Source organism: Balaenoptera physalus (assembly GCF_965194825.1).
Source record: "Balaenoptera physalus genome assembly, chromosome: 9".
Taxonomy (NCBI): Eukaryota; Metazoa; Chordata; class Mammalia; order Artiodactyla; family Balaenopteridae; genus Balaenoptera; species Balaenoptera physalus.
The window spans coordinates 40,617,906-40,638,883 of NC_138888.1; the positions used below are offsets into that span (position 1 = coordinate 40,617,906).

General features: G+C 32.9%; 1 protein-coding gene across 3 annotated transcripts in view; it reads left to right on the plus strand.

Moving 5' to 3' along the window:
* Window positions 1-20,978, plus strand: part of TBC1D32 (TBC1 domain family member 32) — a 197,285-nt gene that overhangs the window by 168,590 nt on the left and 7,717 nt on the right. For all 3 annotated transcript variants that reach the window (XM_082474446.1, XM_082474447.1, XM_082474448.1), the window contains 2 exons: window positions 3,773-3,913; window positions 17,312-17,500. In XM_082474446.1, coding sequence (XP_082330572.1) covers window positions 3,773-3,913; window positions 17,312-17,500 — 330 coding nt within the window. The remainder of the gene's footprint in view (window positions 1-3,772; window positions 3,914-17,311; window positions 17,501-20,978) is intronic.

The following is a 20,978-nucleotide window of genomic DNA, read 5'->3' on the forward strand; positions in this document are numbered from 1 at the left end:
GACATAATGAAATATTAATTTGAAGTTCTCAAAATTTTATAAACTATTACTATTATTGTGAGATAAAAATAATTTGAAAAATGTGTCCTTAAGCTGTTTAGACCAGAAGAACTCTTTAATGTACTGATTTAATTAAATTATCTTCCAATTTTATTTGTCCTTAAGAAAATCCTTCCTGAATGATAAAATAATCATTTTTTATGGAATTTCATCAAGAATCAGTTTGACTAATTGTTAACATCAAAGCTGTTAATAAATATAGATTAAGAAAAATCAAGAAATCAGTTATTTCCATGGAGGAATACCTAATCTCAAACAATAATTATAATAAAAGTTACAGTCATATATGCCTTCTCTGTTAGAAACATATGAAAGAGAACAAATTAAATTGAAATAAAAACGGAAGTATTTTAATGCACATAAAACCAAAACTCCATTGATGATAAACCAGGCTGAAGTGGCATTCAAATGAAGTACTGTAGTTCAACAGGAAGGTATCATGGGACACTTACTTTATATACATTATATTATTTATATAGATAAAATAAGAGCGTGTGCGAATATCTGTATCTTCCTCTTCATAAAATAAAGTAATAATTACCTAACACGGGAAGTTTGGAGTTTAAAATTCTAATAACATTGAAATATTCATTTGATTTAAATTTTACAACCATTAGCATGTCGTGGCACGTTTGTAACCCATTTGCAGGGCATTAGCAATAGTAAGTCATGTAACCAGTCACTTGCTGGAAAGAGGACAGGTGTCAAAACCCCTTCCCTTTCTTACACGTGACTTTAAATCTTAATCATATTTGAAGATTCCATTTTCCTATGTGTTTTTTTTTTTTCCCCTGAGAGGAGAAAGATTTGTTTTTTAGAATTATAGAATCAAAGTTTAAAAAGATACCTCCAGAGTTTTCTATTCACCCCTCTGCACGATGTGCATGATGCGCATGCTGCACACAGTCACTGCAGCACTGCCAGTGAAGCACACAGTCACTGCAGCACTGCCAGTGAAACACACAGTCACTGCAGCACTGCCAGTGAAACACACAGTCACTGCAGCACTGCCAGTGAAACACACAGTCACTGCAGCACTGCCAGTGAAACACACAGTCACTGCAGCACTGCCAGTGAAACACACAGTCACTGCAGCACTGCCAGTGAAACACGGCCTGTTCTCTGCGCACAGAACCCTAGAGTGGGGGACTGGACTGGATTGGATTGGATCAGTTTGGATTGGTTTGGAGAGTTTGTCTTTTCTAATAGGATCTTTCTATTTAATTTCCATAAATTTTTCTTAGTGTCAGGAATAGAATGACTCATCAGAACTACCTCTAGTGGAAGAAAACAACTAAGACTGCTTACTGTGTTTCATTTCTTTAAGCACATATCTTTCATTTTTAATCATTAAAGCCAGATACTCTAAGAAGTGGCATAACATGAACATTTTGGTACTGATAATTTTTTACTCATAATTTTTTGCATGATACTGGTGTAGTGTATATGTTACTTAGGTGATCTATTAAATGCTGTGATCCTATATGTGGTCTGCTTCATCCTATATTCTGAATTTTATTTAGAGTTACCTTTTATTAAGTGTTACCATCCTTTCCAAGAGTTATGACTAACCAAAATATATCAAAACACTAAAAGTATAACAAACATAATTTATAATTTGATGATTCAGAAGATTCCTTGTTATATTCATGTGACTCAGAGCTGTCATTATTGATTTGGTTTTATGAATACCATTTACTGTAAATTAAAGTTATGAAATAAAAATAGGCCAATTAACAAAACTTTTATTATAAGAAAGTTTCCTGTGATTACAGTGTGCAATCATTAATATGTTGTTGTCATTCAGTCAATTTGTTGAGTAGCTACTCTATGCAGGGCTTGGCGGTAGGAGCTGTGTTGGTTACCAAAATTTATGGCATAATTTCTTCCAACAGAGTGTAATTCATAAGAGTAGAAGAATTCTTGCCTTATCTTTGGGAATCCATTATATAATAATGTTTTATTTTCTTTGAGAAGGTAATTAATTAGTCTATTATCTCCATCTCTATACAAACCTATTCTAAATATGTTGTTTTTAATACAAATTAGAGAACACTGTGTAAGAAATATTTCCAATATATACAATTCTTACACTATTATATATATATTCAGAAAATTATTAGCTAAGTTTGCATCGAAAATTAAAGTATTACATTTGTATAAGTTGATTTATTTTGCTTTTACATATATTTATTAGATTCATTAATTCTACTCTACAAATAGTAATTAGTGAAACATTGTGTATTCAACAAAAGAAGATAAATCAAAGGATACTAATTCTCATTCAGTTCATATTATTATTCTTAACTACTTAATAAAAGTAATTTTCTTTGCACATCCATCTGAAGTTGACTACAAGATGTTCATTTAATATGCTATGTATGTCTTCAGTCGTCAGTATATAACATTAATTTTTTTGTGTAGTGAGATATCTCCCTAAGAACCTATCATAAAATATATATTTGTACCTGTATGTTCCCACAAATATATATTTCTACAATGTGAAATGGTAAACCATTTATCATAATGAATGATAAAACACAAAAACTACTGATAAATCAACTCACTGATTTCAGAAATTTTCATATATTACTCAAACCTAAATCCTTAAAAATGGTTTAGCAGTATAAAGTTTGAAAAAATCCTCCTTATTTTAACTCTTATGTAATTGTTATATATGAGTTTGATTTTTGATTTTAAAGTATTAACTTTCTTTTATTAAAAAAGTTTAAGTTGCCCATTAAAGGTAAAAACGTTAAAATGGCTCTCTAGAAGTCAGATCTAATTTGAGTATCAATGTTTATTATAAGTCTATAGGATATAATAGCTAGTCTAATAGTTTTTCTTGAAACAGAATTACATCTTCAGGTTTATTCTTTGTTTAAAAAATTTATTGTGGTTAGATGTTGGGTTTAAAGTAACACTCATTAAAACATTGAGCATTCATGATAAATTGTACCCAAGAACTAAATTGAAAAAATAACCGACTTTATGAAGAAACGGCTGAAAAATGCAATGCAATTTTGTAAATATATGTGTATATGTATCTATACATATATAATATATATAATATATACATAGACATATAAATAAATATAAAAATACATGAAATAAATTTTATATATTTGTAGATAGATAGCCTGAGTACTTTGATGGGAATGCATCACAGTTTTAGATACGAATTTCTTATGGATTTCCCAATTTCACTTATTAGTAACTAGAGCTTAGATTTGGGTTATTTAACGTTAACTTAGAAAAAGCGGATTAAGCAAATACCAAGAGCTGACAAACTAAATAAACCTTTTTGATGTTTTAGAGTCATTGACTAAATCCAAGGATATGTAAGCATATTGAAATATACTTAGTTTTAAAATGTAAAGCATTTATTACTCATGTACTCATCCATGTATTTATTCTTTCATGCAACATCCATCTCCATTATTCCATAAGGGATTGAATTTGTCACAATTACAAAGTGTTAATTTTATTCCTTTATCTTGGAAGGAAGGTATATCATACTGCCTTTATTGAGTTTTAAACTTTCTATAGTGTTTAATGTTCTAACTTTTTAACTTACATAAAATTTACAGTAGCTTGTTATGCCACCATGGTAATTTTGAAGTAGCAATTTAGAGCAAAAGATTTAGATGAATTTGATTGGTTTTAAATTAGCTGCATATTCATTAATTCTCAATTTTTCTCTTTTATGCAGAGGTACCTACCTATTGACACCATAGAATCTGGCATTCATCCAGTATATTTTTGCAGCACTCACTATGTTGAAATGCTACTGAAAGCAGAAGTGCCACTTGTATTTTCAGCTTTTCACATGTCTGGTTTTGCACCATCACAGGTAATCCATAGGAAATAGTATTTCTTCAACTCCCAGATCTCAATGTATTTAAAGAAAATTACATTCTCATCAAATATAGAAAATACATTGAAATTACTCACGTCATTTTTGTAAGTAGTCATACATCTCTATGTGTTTAAATCTTTAAACTGGCTTTTTTCCCCTAGGTCTTTTATAACATATAGGTTTGCTTTATAGTAGATCCCTGGCATTCACAGATGTTGAGTTCTGTTTCAGCTATTCAAGACATAGACATTCTGAAAGTCTATGACATGTAGCTATTTTTTTTTAACATCTTTATTGGAGTATAATTGCTTTACAATGGTGTGTTAGTTTCTGCTATATAACAAAGTGAATCAGCTATACGTACACATATGTCCCCATATCCCCTCCCTCTTACGCTTCCCTCTCACCCGCCCTATCCCACCCCTCTAGATGGTCACAAAGCACCAAGTTGATCTCCCTGTGCTATGCTGCTGCTTCCCACTGGCTATCTATTTTTACATTTGGTAGTGTATATATGTCCACGCCACTCTCTCCCTCCGTCCATCTTACCCTTCCCCTTCCCCAAGTCTTCAAGTCCATTCTCTACGTCTGCATCTTTATTCCTGCCCTGCCCCTAGGTTCTTCAGAACCTTTTTTTTTTTTCTAATTCCACATATATGTGTTAGCATATGGTATTTGTTTTTCTCTTTCTGACTTACTTCACTCTGTATGACAGCCTCTAGGTCCATCCACCTCACTACAAATAACTCAATTTCGTTTCTTTTTATGGCTAAGTAATATTCTGTTGTATATATGTACCACATCTTCTTTATCCATTCATCTGTCGATGGACAGTTAGGTTGCTTCCATGTCCTGGCTATTGTAGATAATGCTGCACTGAACATTGTGGTACATCACTCTTTTTGAATTACGGTTTTCTCCAGGTATGCCCAGTAGTGAGATTGCTGGGTCATATGGTAGTTCTATTTTTAGTTTTTGAAGGAACCTCCATACTGTTCTCCATAGTGGCTGTATCAATTTACATTCCCACCAACAGTGCAAGAGGGTTCCCTTTTCTCCACACCTTCTCCAGCATTTATTGTTTGTAGACTTTTTGATGATGGCCATTCTGACTGGTGTGAGGTGGTATCTCATTGTAGTTTTGATTTGCATTTCTCTAATGATTAGTGATGTTGAGCATCCTTTCATGTGTTTGTTGCCAATTTGTCTATCTTCTTTGGAGAAATGTCTGTTTAGGTCTTCTGCCCATTTTTGGATTGGGTTGTTTGTTTTTTTGATATTGAGCTGCATGAACTGCTTGTATATTTTGGAGATTAATCCTTTGTCAGTTGCTTCGTTTACAAATATTTTCTCCCATTCTGAGGCTTGTCTTTTTGTCTTGTTTATGGTTTCCTTTGCTGTGCAAAGGCTTTTAAGTTTCATTAGGTCCCATTTCTTTATGTTTGTTTTTATTTCCATTTCTCTAGGAGGTGGGTCAAAAAGGATCTTGCTGTGATTGATGTCATAGAGTGTTCTGCCTATGTTTTCCTCTAAGAGTTTTAGAGTGTCTGGCCTTACATTTAGGTCTTAATCCATTTTGAGTTTATTTTTGTGTATGGTATTAGGGAGTGTTCTAATTTCATTCTTTTACATGTAGTTGTCCAGTTTTCCCAGCACCACTTACTGAAGAGGCTGTCTTTTCTCCACTGTATATTCTTGCCTCCTTTATCAAAGATAAGGTGTACATACTGTGCATGGGTTTATCTCTGGGCTTTCTATCCTGTAACATTGATCTATATTTCTGTTTTTGTGCCAGTACCATACTGTCTTGATTACTGTAGCTTTGTAGTATAGTCTGAAGCCCGGGAACCTGATTCCTCCAGCTTCATTTTTCGTTCTCAAGATTGCTTTGGCTATTCAGGGTCTTTTGTGTATTCCATACAAATTGTGAAATTTTTTGTTCTAGTTCTGTGAAAAATGCCATCGGTAGTTTGATAGGGATTGCATTGAATCTGTAGATTTCTTTGGGTAAGTATAGTCATTTTCACAATGTTGATTCTTCCAATATAAGAACGTGGTATATCTCTCTATCTGTTTGTCTCATCTTTAATTTCTTTCATCAGTGTCTTATAGTTTTCTGCATACAAGTCTTTTGTCTCCTTAGGTAGGTTTATTCCTGGGTATTTTATTCTTTTTGTTGCTGTGGTAAAGGGGAGTGTTTCCTTAATTTCTCTTGCAAATTTTTCATCGTCAGTGTATAGGAATGCAAGAGTGTTCTGTGCATTAATTTTGTATCCTGCTACTTTACCAAATTCATTGATTAGCTCTAGTAGTTTTCTGGTAACATCTTTAGGATTCTCTGTGTATAGTATCAATGTCATCTACAGACAGTGACAGTTTTACTTCTTCTTTTCCAATTTGGATTCCTTTTATTTCTTTTTCTTCTCTGATGGCTGTGGCTAAAAGTTCCAAAACTATGTTGAGTAATAGTGGTGAGAGTGGGCAACCTTGTCCTGTTCCTGATCTTAGTGGAAATGGTTTCAGTTTTTCACCATTGAGAACAATGTGGGCTGTGGGTTTGTCATATATGGCCTTTATTATGTTGAGGTAGGTTCCCTCTATGCCTACTTTCTGGAGCGGTTTTATCATAAATGGGTGTTGAATTTTGTCAAAAGCTTTTTCTGCGTCTATTGAGATTATCCTATGGTTTTTCTCCTTCAATTTGTTAATACGGTGTATCACATTGATTGATTTGAGTATACTGAAGAATCCTTGCATCCATGGGATAAACCCCACTTGATCAAGGTGTATGATCCTTTTAATGTGCTGTTGGATTCTGTTTGCTAGTATGTTGCTGAGGATTTTTGCATGTTTGTTCATCAGTGATATTGGCCTGTAGTTTTCTTTCTTTGTGACATCTTTGTCTGGTTTTGGTATCGGTGATGGTGGCCTCGCAGAATGAGTTTGGGAGTGTTCCTCCCTCTGCTATATTTTGGAAGAGTTTGAGAAGGATATGTGTTAGCTCTTCTCTAAATGTTGATAGAATTCGCCTGTGAAGCCATCTGGTGGTGGGCTTTTGTTTGTTGGAAGATTTTTAATCACAGTTTCAATTTCAGTGCTTGTGATTGGTCTGTTTATATTTTCTGTTTCTTCCTGGTTCAGTCTCGGAAGATTGTGCTCTTCTAAGGATTTGTCCATTTCTTCCAGGTTGTCCACCTTATTGGCATATAGTTGCTTATAGTAGTGTATCATGATTCTTTGTATTTCTGTAGTGTCAGTTGTTACTTCTCCTTTTTCATTTCTAATTCTGTTGATTTGAGTCTTCTCCCTTTTTTTCTTGATGAGTCTGGCTGATGGTTTATCAATTTTCTTTATCTTCTCAAAGAACCAGCTTTTAGTTTTATTGATCTTTGCTATTGTTTCCTTCATTTCTTTTTCATTTATTTCTAATCTGATCTTTATGATATCTTTCCTTCTGCTAACTTTGGGGGTTTTTTGTTCTTCTTTCTCTATTTGCTTTAGGTGTAAGGTTAGGTTGTTGATTGGAGATGTTTCTTGAGGTAGGATTGTGTTGCTATAAACTTCCCTCTTAGAACTGCTTTTGCTGCATCCCGTAGGTTTTGGGTCCTTGTGTTTTCATTGTCATTTGTTTCTAGGTATTTTTCGATTTCCTCTTTGATTTCTTCAGTGACGTCTTGGTTATTTAGTAGTGTATTGTTTAGCCTACATGTGTTTGTATTTGTTACAGATTTTTTCCTGTAATTGATATCTAGTCTCATAGTGTTGTGGTTGGAAAAGATACTTGATACGATTTCAGTTTTCTTCAATTTACCAGGGCTTGATTTGTGACCCAAGATATGATCTATCCTGGAGAATTTTCCTTGAGCACTTGAGAAGAAAGTTTAGTCTGTTGTTTTTTTGGTGGAATGTCCTATAAATATCAATTAAGTCCATCTTGTTTAATGTGTCATTTAAAGCTTATGTTTCCTTGTTTGTTTTCATTTTGGATGGTCTGTCCATTGGTGAAAGTGGGGTTTTAAAGTCCCCTACTATGATTGTGTTGCTGTCAATTTCCCCTTTTATGGCTGTTAGCATTTGCCTTATGTATTGAGGTGCTCCTATGTTGGGTGCATAAATATTTACAATTGTTATTATCTTCTTCTTGGATTGATCCCTTGATCATTATGTAGTGTCCTTCTTTGTCTCTTGTAATAGTCTTTATTTTAAAGTCTATTTTGTCTGATGTGAGAATTGGTACTCCAGCTTTCTTTTGATTACCATTTGCATTTTTTTTTTTTAAAACACTGATTATTATTATTATTTTTTATTATTATTTTTTTTTTTGGCTGTGTTGGGTCTTCGTTTCTGTGCGAGGGCTTTCTCTAGTTGCGGCAAGCGGGGGCCACTCTTCATCACGGTGCGCGGGCCTCTCACTATCGCGGCCTCTCGTTGCGGAGCACAGGCTCCAGACGCGCAGGCTCAGTAGTTGTGGGTCACGGGCCTAGTTGCTCCGTGGCATGTGGGATCTTCCCAGACCAGGGTTCGAACCCGTGTCCCCTGCATTGGCAGGCAGATTCTCAACCACTGCGCCACCAGGGAAGCCCACCATTTGCATTTTTAATGGCAATGATAATATCTCCTTCATAAGGCTTCTGTAAGGATTAAGTAGGGTAACTAAGGGCAAGAATTCTTATCACCACTGTGTATCTGGTATATGAGGTACTGTATCTTATCTAACAGTAAGCGTTCTTGTCTCTGCTTTTGGGGTACTGGGAAGGTTTAATGGTTTTTTGAGGGCCTGGAATTGGAAATGTGGTCATATGCAGTAGCCCCAGATGTCTCCCTCCTGTACATAGTTAGTCCTTCATTGGTGGAGTGTGGATTGTTTCTTCACTATGTTATCAGGCTCAAATTTAATATTGTAGAACTTAAACCTTTTTTCTAATTTTAGAATCTTTAGGTCAGAGTCCCAGAAGGTAGAAATACTTAATCAAAAAGATATGAACACTTTTAAGGCTCTTGATGCATATTATCAAATTGTTTTGATTTTTATTCTAAGAAAAATGAAGAGACTGTCTGTTCTTCAGGACTGCGTATTTGGCTTTTTCAAAACTAATTGCTAAATTTTTAAAATTTGGGGGGTTTGGGGAGTTTTTTAAACATTAATATGGTTGATTATAATTCCATAGCTTTGTTAACTAGATGTATCTTTTTATTAATTGCCCACCTGTCTTAGTGTTTCCTTTTAACTTGTAAATAGTCTTTAAAAGTAACTACCACTCTCCAAATCTCTTCAATTCTTGAGTAATAAATATTTTACATATTTACTTTTGTAATATATTGGCTATTTACTTAGTTACTATTGTATTTTACTTATTGTAACTTTATATTGTGTCTTAAAGTCGGATAAGAGTAAGGCTATCATTTCCTTCCTAACTCTGTCCTTAAAAAGTTAGTTTAGCTATTTCTACCTAATGGTTCCTCTATGTGCACTTTAAGGTTATTTTTCCCAGTTCAAAGTGGGCATTTGAGTTTGAAACTTAGATTGCTATTATGTTAAACTATAGATCCTCACTGTACTCAACCTTCCTATCTAGGAACATGGTAAGTTTTGACATTTATTTTCTTTATGTTACATTTTACTAAAGTTGTAAAGCTTTTTCCAAAGAGGTGTAGTACATTTCTCACAGATATTTCTAATTAGTTTAGCTTGATCTCTTTTTCAGTTTTATTTTCTCTTTGGTTATTATTAATAACTAGTAAAGTCATTAGCTTCTGTATGTTGATTTGGTTATATGTTTTTTCTAGATTTTTGTTAATTTTTTCCTCCAACCTTTTAATGTACTTTATTTCTGCTTCATTCTTTTTTAAATTATGTAATTTTTCATTAAGCATAACACCCTCCAGGTCCATCCCATGTTGTCCCAAATGGCAAAATTTTATTCTTTTTCATGGCTGAATAATATTCCGTTGTGTATGTATGTGTATATATATATATATACACACACACACACATACACCACATCTTCTTCTATCCAGTTTATCTGTTGATGGACACTTATTTTGCTTCCATATCTTGGCTATCATAAATAGTGCTGAATATGAACATTCAGGTGCATATATAACAAATCAGAAGCAGACTCACAGATACAGAGAACAATCTAGTAGTTACCAGAGAGGGGAGAGGGTTGAGTGGAGCGGCAAAATAGGTGAAGGGGATTAAGAAGTGCACACGACTAAGTATGAAATGTTACAGCATAGGAAATATAGTCAGTATTGTAGAATAACTTTATATGGAGTATAATCTGTAAAAATATCAAATTACTGTGTTATACACCTGAAACTAATATAACATTTTAAGTCAACTATACTTCAACAAAAAATTTTTGGAAAATTTTCCACTATAATACTAAGTAATAGTGACTTACTTGTTTTAGACTTGAATGATTACTGGGAGATCATCCAGCATTTCACCATTAAGTAGTAACTATTTATGGAGAGTATTTTTCCCTGTCATGCTATGGAAGAATCTTTCTAGTCTATGTAAGGTATTGAATTTTGACTTCTTTCTTTTAATCAAGTGAGAATGTTGAATTTTGTCAAGTTCCTTTATTGTTAAGATTATCTTGATCTTGGAACTTATTTGACCTGTTTATAGGACATGTTGATAGATTTTTTAATAGTAAACTATCCTAGCATTCCTTTGGATTTGTCCTACTGGAGGTCTTTTTCTTTTAACTAGACAATATAGTTCTTGACATTATGATATGTGCCTTTATACTTATTTTGAAGAGACTTTATGTCATTTATTACATCTACTTGCATCAGGTTACTCTGCCTGCTGAATTTTAAATTTCCTGAAGTTTAATAAGAAGTCTAAATATAACAGAGGAATTGCCTGTAGTGGAAAAGCCAATTCTTTCGGTGCCAATTCTAGTTCTTACTGTGTATGTACCTAAAACACTTCTGAGAATTTTGAAACAGAAAATGTTTAATTCTGCTTGGAAGTAGTTACTTAAATATTTACTATAAGCTCAACAATCCATTCTTTCTATTTTTTTTAATAATTCAAGCCAGGGAGCAATATGTTCCTGAGAGTTCCTTGTGTCATTCTAGTCTTGATTAATATGATGTATATTGTCTTATATCTCCAATCATTTATTAAATTGCTAACATATAACCTTTAAGAATGGACTACTAAAAACTGTGGGGAAAAACTTATAATACCTAAGGCCCCACTATATCAATTTGGTACCTCTTTATCATTTTGGCATCTCTTTAACAGTTTGATACATGTTTATCAATTTGAAACTGCATACATGTAGCAGGTTTACCTAATAAGAACTACTGCATTATTTCTGAGTAGTAATGTTAGTATGTTTCTTAAATTTATCTAATGTAAAAATGCCTTTTTAATGGCTCCTTATGTGAGCTAATCATTTTGTGCCTTAAGAAGTGTGTATCATTGCTTTGTTTATATTATTTGCCGTTCTATTGCTAATTATGAACTATGAGAACAACTTTTAAGTAGGTATAGGTGGTTAAGTAATTATTTGGGTACAAATTTTGTATTTCAAAGCTTATTCATTCTGATCTAATTAAGAGCGGTGCTTTTTGAAGTTGCGTATTTATAGACACTAAGGGATTGGTTGATTAATGAAGGAATTTGTGAGCAGGTTGCTAAATAAAATATACAGATCTCTAGAGTAAAAATAATAAGCTTAACTAGAATACAAAAAATTAAATGTAGTTAGAAATATATATTTGTTGATTAGAGTTTGGGTAACTGAGATTGGAAGGAAAATCAAAATTCAAATATATATTCTTTCTTTTTAAATGAACAGAAAATCACATGTTCTAACTTTTTGACCAATTTTATTCTTTGGTAAAAAAAACTTTATTGTATTTTAGTAATTTTCGTGCTTTAAGAAGTACCCTTCATCTTTAATGATTTACCTTTTTTTCCTTGGGGTTGTCATTCTGCATATCAGTGATTATTGTACTATACTGTGTCAGCAAGTGGGCTAACATGGATAATCCTCTGAATATATTTACCCCCACCATGAAAGCAGGATTAAAGAAAACTGTTTTATTATTTCATATTTTGTGACATAGTGCTTTTGTAAAATGCAAAATTATACAAATGTAAAGCTAAATTTCAAGACTGGGAATGCCCCTTGTTCAGTCACATTCATAAATGTGCATGTCCCCAAGCTTTCCCTTTCCTCACATTGTTGATGTTGCTACTTGAAATGATACCTTCTCCCTCCTTGTGCCCCATCTTTACTTGTCAGGTATTTATCCTTGATGTCTGTCCAAATGGAAGCTTTTTGGATCACCTACAAGTAGATGATTCTGCTTTGAATTTGTTTGCAGTTTCTGTATTATTCTTCTGGTAGAAATATATCTTTTTCTTTGTGGAATCATTATTTGTGTGTTTACCTCTTTCTTACTAGTTGAAGTTCCTTAAAGGTATGTGTGCCTGACCTATCTTCAATTCCTTTAAGTGTCTGACACAGTGTCTTGTCTAGAAGTGCAACAAAAATAGTATCTTTTTATTTATAACAACTTTTTGCAGTATAAAAAGTGTGTTTCCAGATCTTATTTCATTTAAAATTTTAACTTCATGACAAATGGAGAAATTCAGGATCAGTGAAGTGAGTTAATTGACTTACTGATATCACCCTGATAGCGAGGACTTCACTTTAAACCACATCTTACTTTACTAATATTCTTTCTATGATGAACAAATAATGCCAGAAGAGCTGTTAAAAATAGTGTCTTTGTATCATAAAACTTGATCATTTAGAGCATACCTATTTTGACTTAATCAGGTATCCATAAGTAATTGTTCTAACCAATGTTTTTTCTTAAGAATTAAGTAAATGTTTCGAAGATTGTTTTTTTTATATCTAGATACAAGTGAGAATAATTTACCTCAGATAAAATAATTATGTTTATCTCAGTGTTGCATCTTAATGTGCTTTGGCATAAGCTTAAGTATGATTAAGGAGCAAAATTTTCTAGGAAGGCTATGGTACGTTTTGATGCATATTGTATAAGTGATTTTCCCCCCTCTTTATCCTAAAAAGACATTCAAATGTTTCAAATTATAATGCAGTGTAAGGAACATTGGTTTACTATAAAAACATAATTAGTTTGTTTCACTTTCTTTGTAACCTATTCCATAAACTACTAATAATATTTTCTCAATGACTGTAAGGCCTCAACTGCTTGGTTTTGAAAATATAGTGTATTTTTGAGACTTATTATAAGAGGGAATTTGGCAGTATCTAGCAAAAACATATGTGCATTTACCCTTTCACCCAGCAGTCTCATTTATAGAAATCTATCCCAGAGATACATGGACAAAAATTTTGAAAACATATGTGTACAAATATGTTTTTATAGCATATAGTATCAAAAGACTAGAAATAATGCAAGTGTCCATAAATAGGGGATTGTTGGATGAGTTATGGTTTATCCACAGGGTAGCCCTATGCAGTTATAAAAATGAATGAGAAGTACCTCTGTATATTGCCATAGAGTGATATACAAGATCTTTTGTTAAGTGAGAAAAAGGTGGAGACAAAAAAGAGTGTTTAGTTCATTACTATTTGTATGAGAAAGGGTGGAGATATAAATACATGTACAAATATCCTTATATTAAAAACATGAAAGAATGTATCATATTTTGTTAAATGATTTCTTATAGGGATAGGGAAAAGAATAAGCTGAAGAGTCAGGTAATATACCTTACTTTGTCTTTTTACTTTGGAGTCATTTAAATAGTTCATATAATAATATAAATACATATAATTAAATGAACCTAACAGTACCCACTTGATAGTATAACCTTATAAGAGGCACTTTATTTTTTTTAACCATTTTTAAATTATAGTTAATTTACAGTGTTGTGTAAGTGATTCAGTTATACATACATATATATATATGTGTGTGTGTGTGTGTATATATATATATATATATATATATATGTTATTTTCAGAATCTTTTCCATTATAGGTTATTACAAGACATTGAATATATTTCCCTGTGCTCTACAGTAGGTCCTTGTCATTTACCTATTTTATATATAGTAGTGTGTATATGTTAATCCCAAACTCCTAATTTATCTCCTGCACCTGCTGTTATCCCCTCTGGTAACCATAAGTTTGTTTTCTATGTCTGTGAGTCTCTGTTTTGTAAATAAGTTCATTTATATCATTTTTTTTAGATTCCACATATAAGTGATACCATATGATAGTTGTCTTTCTCTGTCTGACTTATTTCACTTAGTGTGATAATCTCTAGGTCCATCCATGTTGCTGCAAATGGCATTATTTCATTCTTTTTTATGGCTGAGTAATATTCCATTGTGTATATGTGCCACATCTTCGTTATCTATTCATCTGTCAATGGACACTTAGGTTGCTTCCATGTCTTGGCTATTGTAAATAGTGCTGCAGTGAACATCGGGGTGCATGTATGTTTTCAAATTAGAGTTTTCTCCAGATATATGCCCAGGAGTAGGATTGCTGGATCATATGGTAGCTCTATTTTTAGTTTTTACGGAACCTCCATACTGTTCTCCATAGTGTCTGCACCAGTTTACATTCCCACCAACAGTATAGGAGGGTTTCTTTTTCTCTACACCCTAAAAGGCACTCTAAAACACAGTAATTTGACTGTACATGCCAAGTAATACGTTGTCTAAGTGACAAATAAAACAGCAAAAATACTACTGTTTTAAGTAATCATATTGCTTGTGGTCATGTTGGTATTATTATTCTGGATTATTGTTTTTGTCGTGTGTGGTAAATGAAATGAAAAATTGATTCAGTTTGTTTTAAAGCAAACACAGATGTAACATATAGCAACTTACGATGTGTTTTATCTTAAAATTTTTAAAGAGGGGGATCCTATACAGGAAAATGGACTTCAGACATATCAACCAGTCAGAATTTTGAAGCTTTGATGGGTCTGGTTCATGTACTGCTTTTTTCCTTTTATGTATATTTGGAATAATTCCATAATAAAAATGTTACAGAAAAATGTTCATGTCTATTTGGACACATACTATTTCTTTTGTCCTGTTGGAGTCCTAGACTGTCAGCTGATTCACGGACTATTTCATTTTATAAATATAGAGAAGTTACTTCCTTAAGAATTAAAAACTATAACTCATGGTTCAGCATTCTTCCAGGGAAATAGTGTTTTAGAATTCTATTACAATTTAATAATTCTGGAGTATCTTACACATATAATAGCAATAGCAGATACAGTTCCTACCAAGTGAAGAAGGTCATATATTTAAAAAGTGTATGTCTCCTCTTTAAATATAAGTCCTATGAGAGCAGGAACTAACTGTCTTTTGTTCACAGAAGAATTATAACACTTCTAGATTAGGTACATAAATGTTTGTTAAATAATAAACATTTGTACCTTTGTTATAGAATAACATTTACATAGCACTTGATATATTTTCAATGTGCTTTCAATTATAATCTCTTTTTCCCTTTCCTAAATTTCCCATGTGTAGAAAAGGCTGGTATTATTCTCCATTTAATGGAAAAAAATAGACATTGTATAGAAAACAGTGCTTGAATGTTGTGTAAGTGCCAGGAAGTTGCCACTGCATTAGAAACTATGTATAATAAATAAGTAATTGCAGATTTGGGGGCAACTTTTTTTAACCAATACGGGTAAAGCTTTATGGATAAATAAGTATTTTGACTTCGGATATCTGTGTTTGAATCATATAAAATTGCTAGGCTTAAAGGTCAAAATGAGTTGACGATCAACAGTTCCACACCATTCAACCTGTAGAATAGTCAGGCCAACTAGAAAGAAGATAGAAACTGTTACCCCTTCATTACTGTCGACTTGCTAGTCACCTATGAAGCTGACAACTGAATGGGAACTGCTTTCTCTGGCTACCTGGATCATTTGTATTAATTTTCACTCTTCGGTTGTTTCTCCTTCTTCATTCATCCAGAGTCTCTCATTTTCATTAACAAAGCATGGTCCTAAGTTGATTGGTATTAACATCTGTAGCAAAGAACAGACAGAAGCCTGGCAGCAGTGCATTAGGGAATTAAAAACGTTTTGCTTCTAGTCAAAGAACCACTGACTCTTTCAAGCCATCTAGTCAAGTAGGAGCAAGAGATATGATATTTCCTCCCCAGGGCAGCTGAGCCATACTGTGTGGATACTTGATTAGGCAGTGGAAGTTGGTGATGAACTTTGCATGCCAACCTCAGTGGTAAATTGTAAATCATAAATAAAAATAAAAAGATTGGAAAGTAATTGTCTTAGTTTCCCAGGACTGTAGTATCAAAGTACTACAAAGTCAGTAACTTAAAACAACAGAAATTTATCATCTCACAGTTTTGGGGGATAAAAGTGTTGGCAAGGCTCTGTTCCCTTTGAAGGCACTGGGGAAAGAACTGTTTGATGGCTCTCTCCTAGCTTCTGGTAACCTTAGATATTTCTTGGCTTATAATGCATCACTCCAATCTTCTGTCTTCACGTGACATTCTCCATGTGTGTCCTTTCAACGTCTGCCTTCTGTGTGTGTTCAGATTGTTCAGTTTCCTTGATACCAGTCATATTGGAATAGGGTTCACCCTAATGACCTCATTTTAACTTGATTACCTCTGTAAAGACACTGTTTTCAAATAATGTCACATTCATAGGTCCTGGGGTTTAGGACTTTGACATATTTTTGAGGGAAGACACAATTCCACTTGCAACATTAATGTACCAAAATATTAACAATGTTAATCACTGTATTTTTTTTTAAGTTTTCTGTTTGTTTTTGTGATGGGTATGTATTGCTTGTATAATCTGAAAAATATTATTCAGAAAGTAAAGTAAATGATTTTTGTAAAAAGTCTCATTTTTGAATTCTAGTCATTAGCTCTCAGTTTTTATGTTATATAATTCTAGTTGGTTTAAATTGTTTTCTGATTCAGCAAGAGTCCATTTGCATATTTAGCAATCGTCATCTGCATAATTATACATCTGTGATTATAGGGAGGATAGAAAAAGCTCCCATCTCTGAATTAAAATAGTCTTGGCATTTGTTATCTGTAGAGAGCAGACTGGTGTTATGGTAAGAGGAGGAAAATATGACTAAAGAAGGCGTTTAGCAATAGCATATGAACAGTGTGAACACCATCAGTTACCCCTAAGTCCTAAATCCTAAGGCCATGAAACTTTTCTCACACATTAGGCAAATAGGTGAAGCATCCTTATTAGGCTTCTTGTATGCAAAATGTCTTTCTATTTTGACTAAATGCTAAGCTCTTCATTGGTTTTGTGTGAGTTATTGGGTACTGTTTTTTAAAAGTCAAATATGGCTTTATAAGTTTGCTAATGAACTAAATTCTTTTTTTTTTTTTTTTTCCCTAGATTTGCCTGCAGTGGATAACTCAGTGTTTTTGGAATTATTTAGATTGGATAGAAATCTGCCATTATATTGCTACTTGTGTTTTCCTTGGTCCTGATTATCAAGTGTATATCTGTATAGCTATATTCAAACATCTACAACAAGACATTCTACAGCACACTCAGACTCAAGATCTGCAGGTTTTCCTAAAAGTAAGTAACTTTACTTCTAGAGGAAAAATTTTGGCTGAAAGTTAATGGTCAACTTTGATGGGGTGTCTAATGCCAGATATTTTTCTAGACACTCATGAAATCCTAAAAACAACCTTGAGAGGTAGGTATTATCTTTATTTTAGAGATGAGGAAACCGAGGCACCGAGTTAAGTAAATTACCCAAGATTTTACAGCTGGTGAGTGGTGCTAGAGAGTGGTGGGCCTAGGATATGAAGTTAAGCTGCCTGGCTACAAAATTTTGCTTTCAGCCAGTATGCTGTGCCAAAAGGGCTTTTTTTTTTTTTTTTTTTTTTTGGATATTCCTATATCTTATTTAGTCAATAAAAGTTCAAGTTACTGTGTGTTAATACAGAGCTTTGATATTTTTTAAAAACATTTAATGTAATTTTCCTATACCTTCATATTTTTCTAAACTATCAAATATTTTTATAAAAGTGTTCCATGAAAGATTCTATCATAACACTCTTTTAAAAAAGTCACTGCTATATATAAGTTAATATTTTAAAGCAAGATATAGCTGCTTTCTTTCTCACAATATTGGGACTTTTGAAGCTCTGGACTTTAGAAAATACAATATATATAAATATATCCCTATGTGTGATTCTGGCTGGAAATCCAACTTTTTGTTTTAAGTTAAAATCTTTCCTTGAATTTAAAATATGTTTCCCTCCCCCTGCTACCCTCAGACACACATATGCACGCATATGCATACATACACCAAAACCAACATTAGGTTTTTTCTAGGTGGACAGATAATTTCTACATGAATTAATTTTGTCTTTATTCTTTACCATTAGATACTTATCTGTTATTTTTCATTTAATGATGATTTTTTGTAAGTACATGTTATTGATCATTTAAGATTGTGAAACTATCAAGCATTTTTACTTCATAAATACTGAATTCAAAAGGTCTCAAACTTCCTACATATATCAATAGAATTATGATCTTAGAAACATTCTTAATGAAATAAAGTATAACAAGACAATGGTCATACATGTAGAAGGAAAACTTAGGTAGAAAAAGAAAAAAGTCGTCTGTAAGAGGTAGTTTGGAGAACAGGGATGGTTAAGTAAATGAGAATTATGTTGAGGACAAAATGTGGGTTCCTTTTCAGTAAGGGACATTTTCATTAGTTGCAATGGTCAGTTATAGAGATTTCAGAGTCTGAAATTTCCCCAAACTCTTATATTTTTATATCTCCTAACCTATAATTCTCTAACCTCTTATCCTACTTTAGTTTCTCTTATAGTGTTTGTCACTGGATGAAATTATTTTAGATATGTTTTGTCAGTCTTCCCCAGTATAATGTGTAAGTTCCACAAGGATTGTGGTTTTGTCTATCTCGTTCACTAATGTATTTTTCAGTGCCTTGAACAGCACCTGACACAGAGCAGGTGCTCAATAAATACTTGTTGATAGCGTAAACAAAGAATGTAAATAAATATAAAGGGAAAGATGAATGAACTTAGTTTTTATTCACATTGAATAACAAACATTACTAACATCTTCCTTTCTATTAGAAGGATATCCTTATATTTCATCACCTTTAAATCTGTTTGATGTTGGTGATTATTGCAGTTTCATCCCTTTCTTGATTACTGCCAGGAAAAATTATAATAGGGTTTACAAATGGTGACCTCTTTAAATATTTCCGGAACTCTGTTGTGTTCTGAGCATAATGTTTTCAATTTAAAACTTAAATTTAAAGAATTTTAAAGTGAGGGTAAAAAGATTATCTTTACTACCTAAGTCCTATTTAAATTACTAAAATATTAATTGAATTGGTTTAAATCCAAACTAAGAACATGTTGGCAAAGAATTAATTTTAGCACTTGTCCTGGAACTAACCTTACTTCTTACTCCTGCTATTTGCATTCATCTGAGGTATTAGGAAAAATGCCTTTCTAATACCTTTCTATTAATGTGACTTCACTTTATTTTCAGCAGGTAGGTCTCACGGTCACTGATTTCTTTTGGTGGGTATTTTTCTTGTGAGATAAATTCCAGTGTAGTTTATTTTTAAATATGCATTTACATACCCCTTTAAGTACTCCATTAAGCCCTGTTACAATCTCTTCTTTGCAAGGTATATAAACATATGTATACTATTTTTCACTTATTCACATATTACCCAATCATGAAATTTTGATTAAGGAAGTGATTTTTATTCTTCCTTCCCTCAAAAGATCCCCCCAGTCAGAAAGATATATGATTTTAAAAGTCCTCATTAAACTACCATTAGGGAGATTAAACCTTGGAAATTATGTTTTATACCTGATCCAAAATCTCAGGCTTGTACAAAAGGAAAAAAACTTATCAATAATTCTCCATATAACTACATACCACAGCCATAATAATATTCTTACGTTGATTACATGTTGTGCCCTGACTCTACATATTTAATAATGACTGCTTCTGAGAGGAAAGAAGAGGAAGAGTAAAACAGGGGACTTTTACTTTTTATTGTGTATATTTATGTGGGCTTTTTTTTTTTTTTGAATTTTTGAAGAATGGGCCCATGCTTCTTTTGTAATAAAACTACTTTTTAAAAGGAGGATATTAATCATTATATAAAAATGGATAGAACAAGCATCTGACTGTGGTAAATAAGTTCAAATAATCAGGCCCAATTGAATTAGTTTCCAAAATACTGGAAAACCACAAACATGTTTTCAGTTACAGTATTATCAGTTATCCCGAGAAACTTGAGATAATGAGATGATTCCAGAAGATTGAAAATACGCAGTTCTTTTCCCGGTTTTAAGTTTCATGTACTGACAGAAGGGGCATGTTGGAAATATTACTTTAGGAATAAAAATCTGTCTGAAGCATGTGTATAGACAAAATACCAACCCATTCTGTATTCACTTTGGTTTAGGCTCAAGATTTTAAATCAGGTAATTGAATCTAGACTCAGTGTTTGAGTTTCTGGTAGGCCACTGAACAATTCTTCATGATCAGTATATTAAAAAGATGACTTGAAATTTCTTAACCCAGGTTTACTAAAAAAAAAACCAAGCAAGCAATAAAACTTGTTTATGTTTCCTCATTTGATTAAACCACTAAAAGATTAGATGAATGCCATGGGTATAAGTTTATCAGCAAGGTATTGTCTGAGTTTTTCACAATATCTTTTTAGACACAACAAGAATGTGGGTTGGATAATAGAGAAGCTAAGTGCATTATTCCCACACTGTGGTGACTGATAGATTAGTGCTGACCTAGAAGGCAACTTCTAAAGGTGTGCTGAAGAGCTTAGTCCTTGGACCTAACGTTTTTCTGTGACAGATGATGGTTCAGAAAATCTGTAGGCATCAAACATCCAGAAACAAAAGCATCATCCGACAAAATAAATATTCTCAAATATCTCAGACTTGAAAGTCTAAAGTTGGGTTGGTTTGTTTTTAATGGATGGATCAATCTCCCTCTCTCTCTCTCTCTCTCTCTCTCTCTC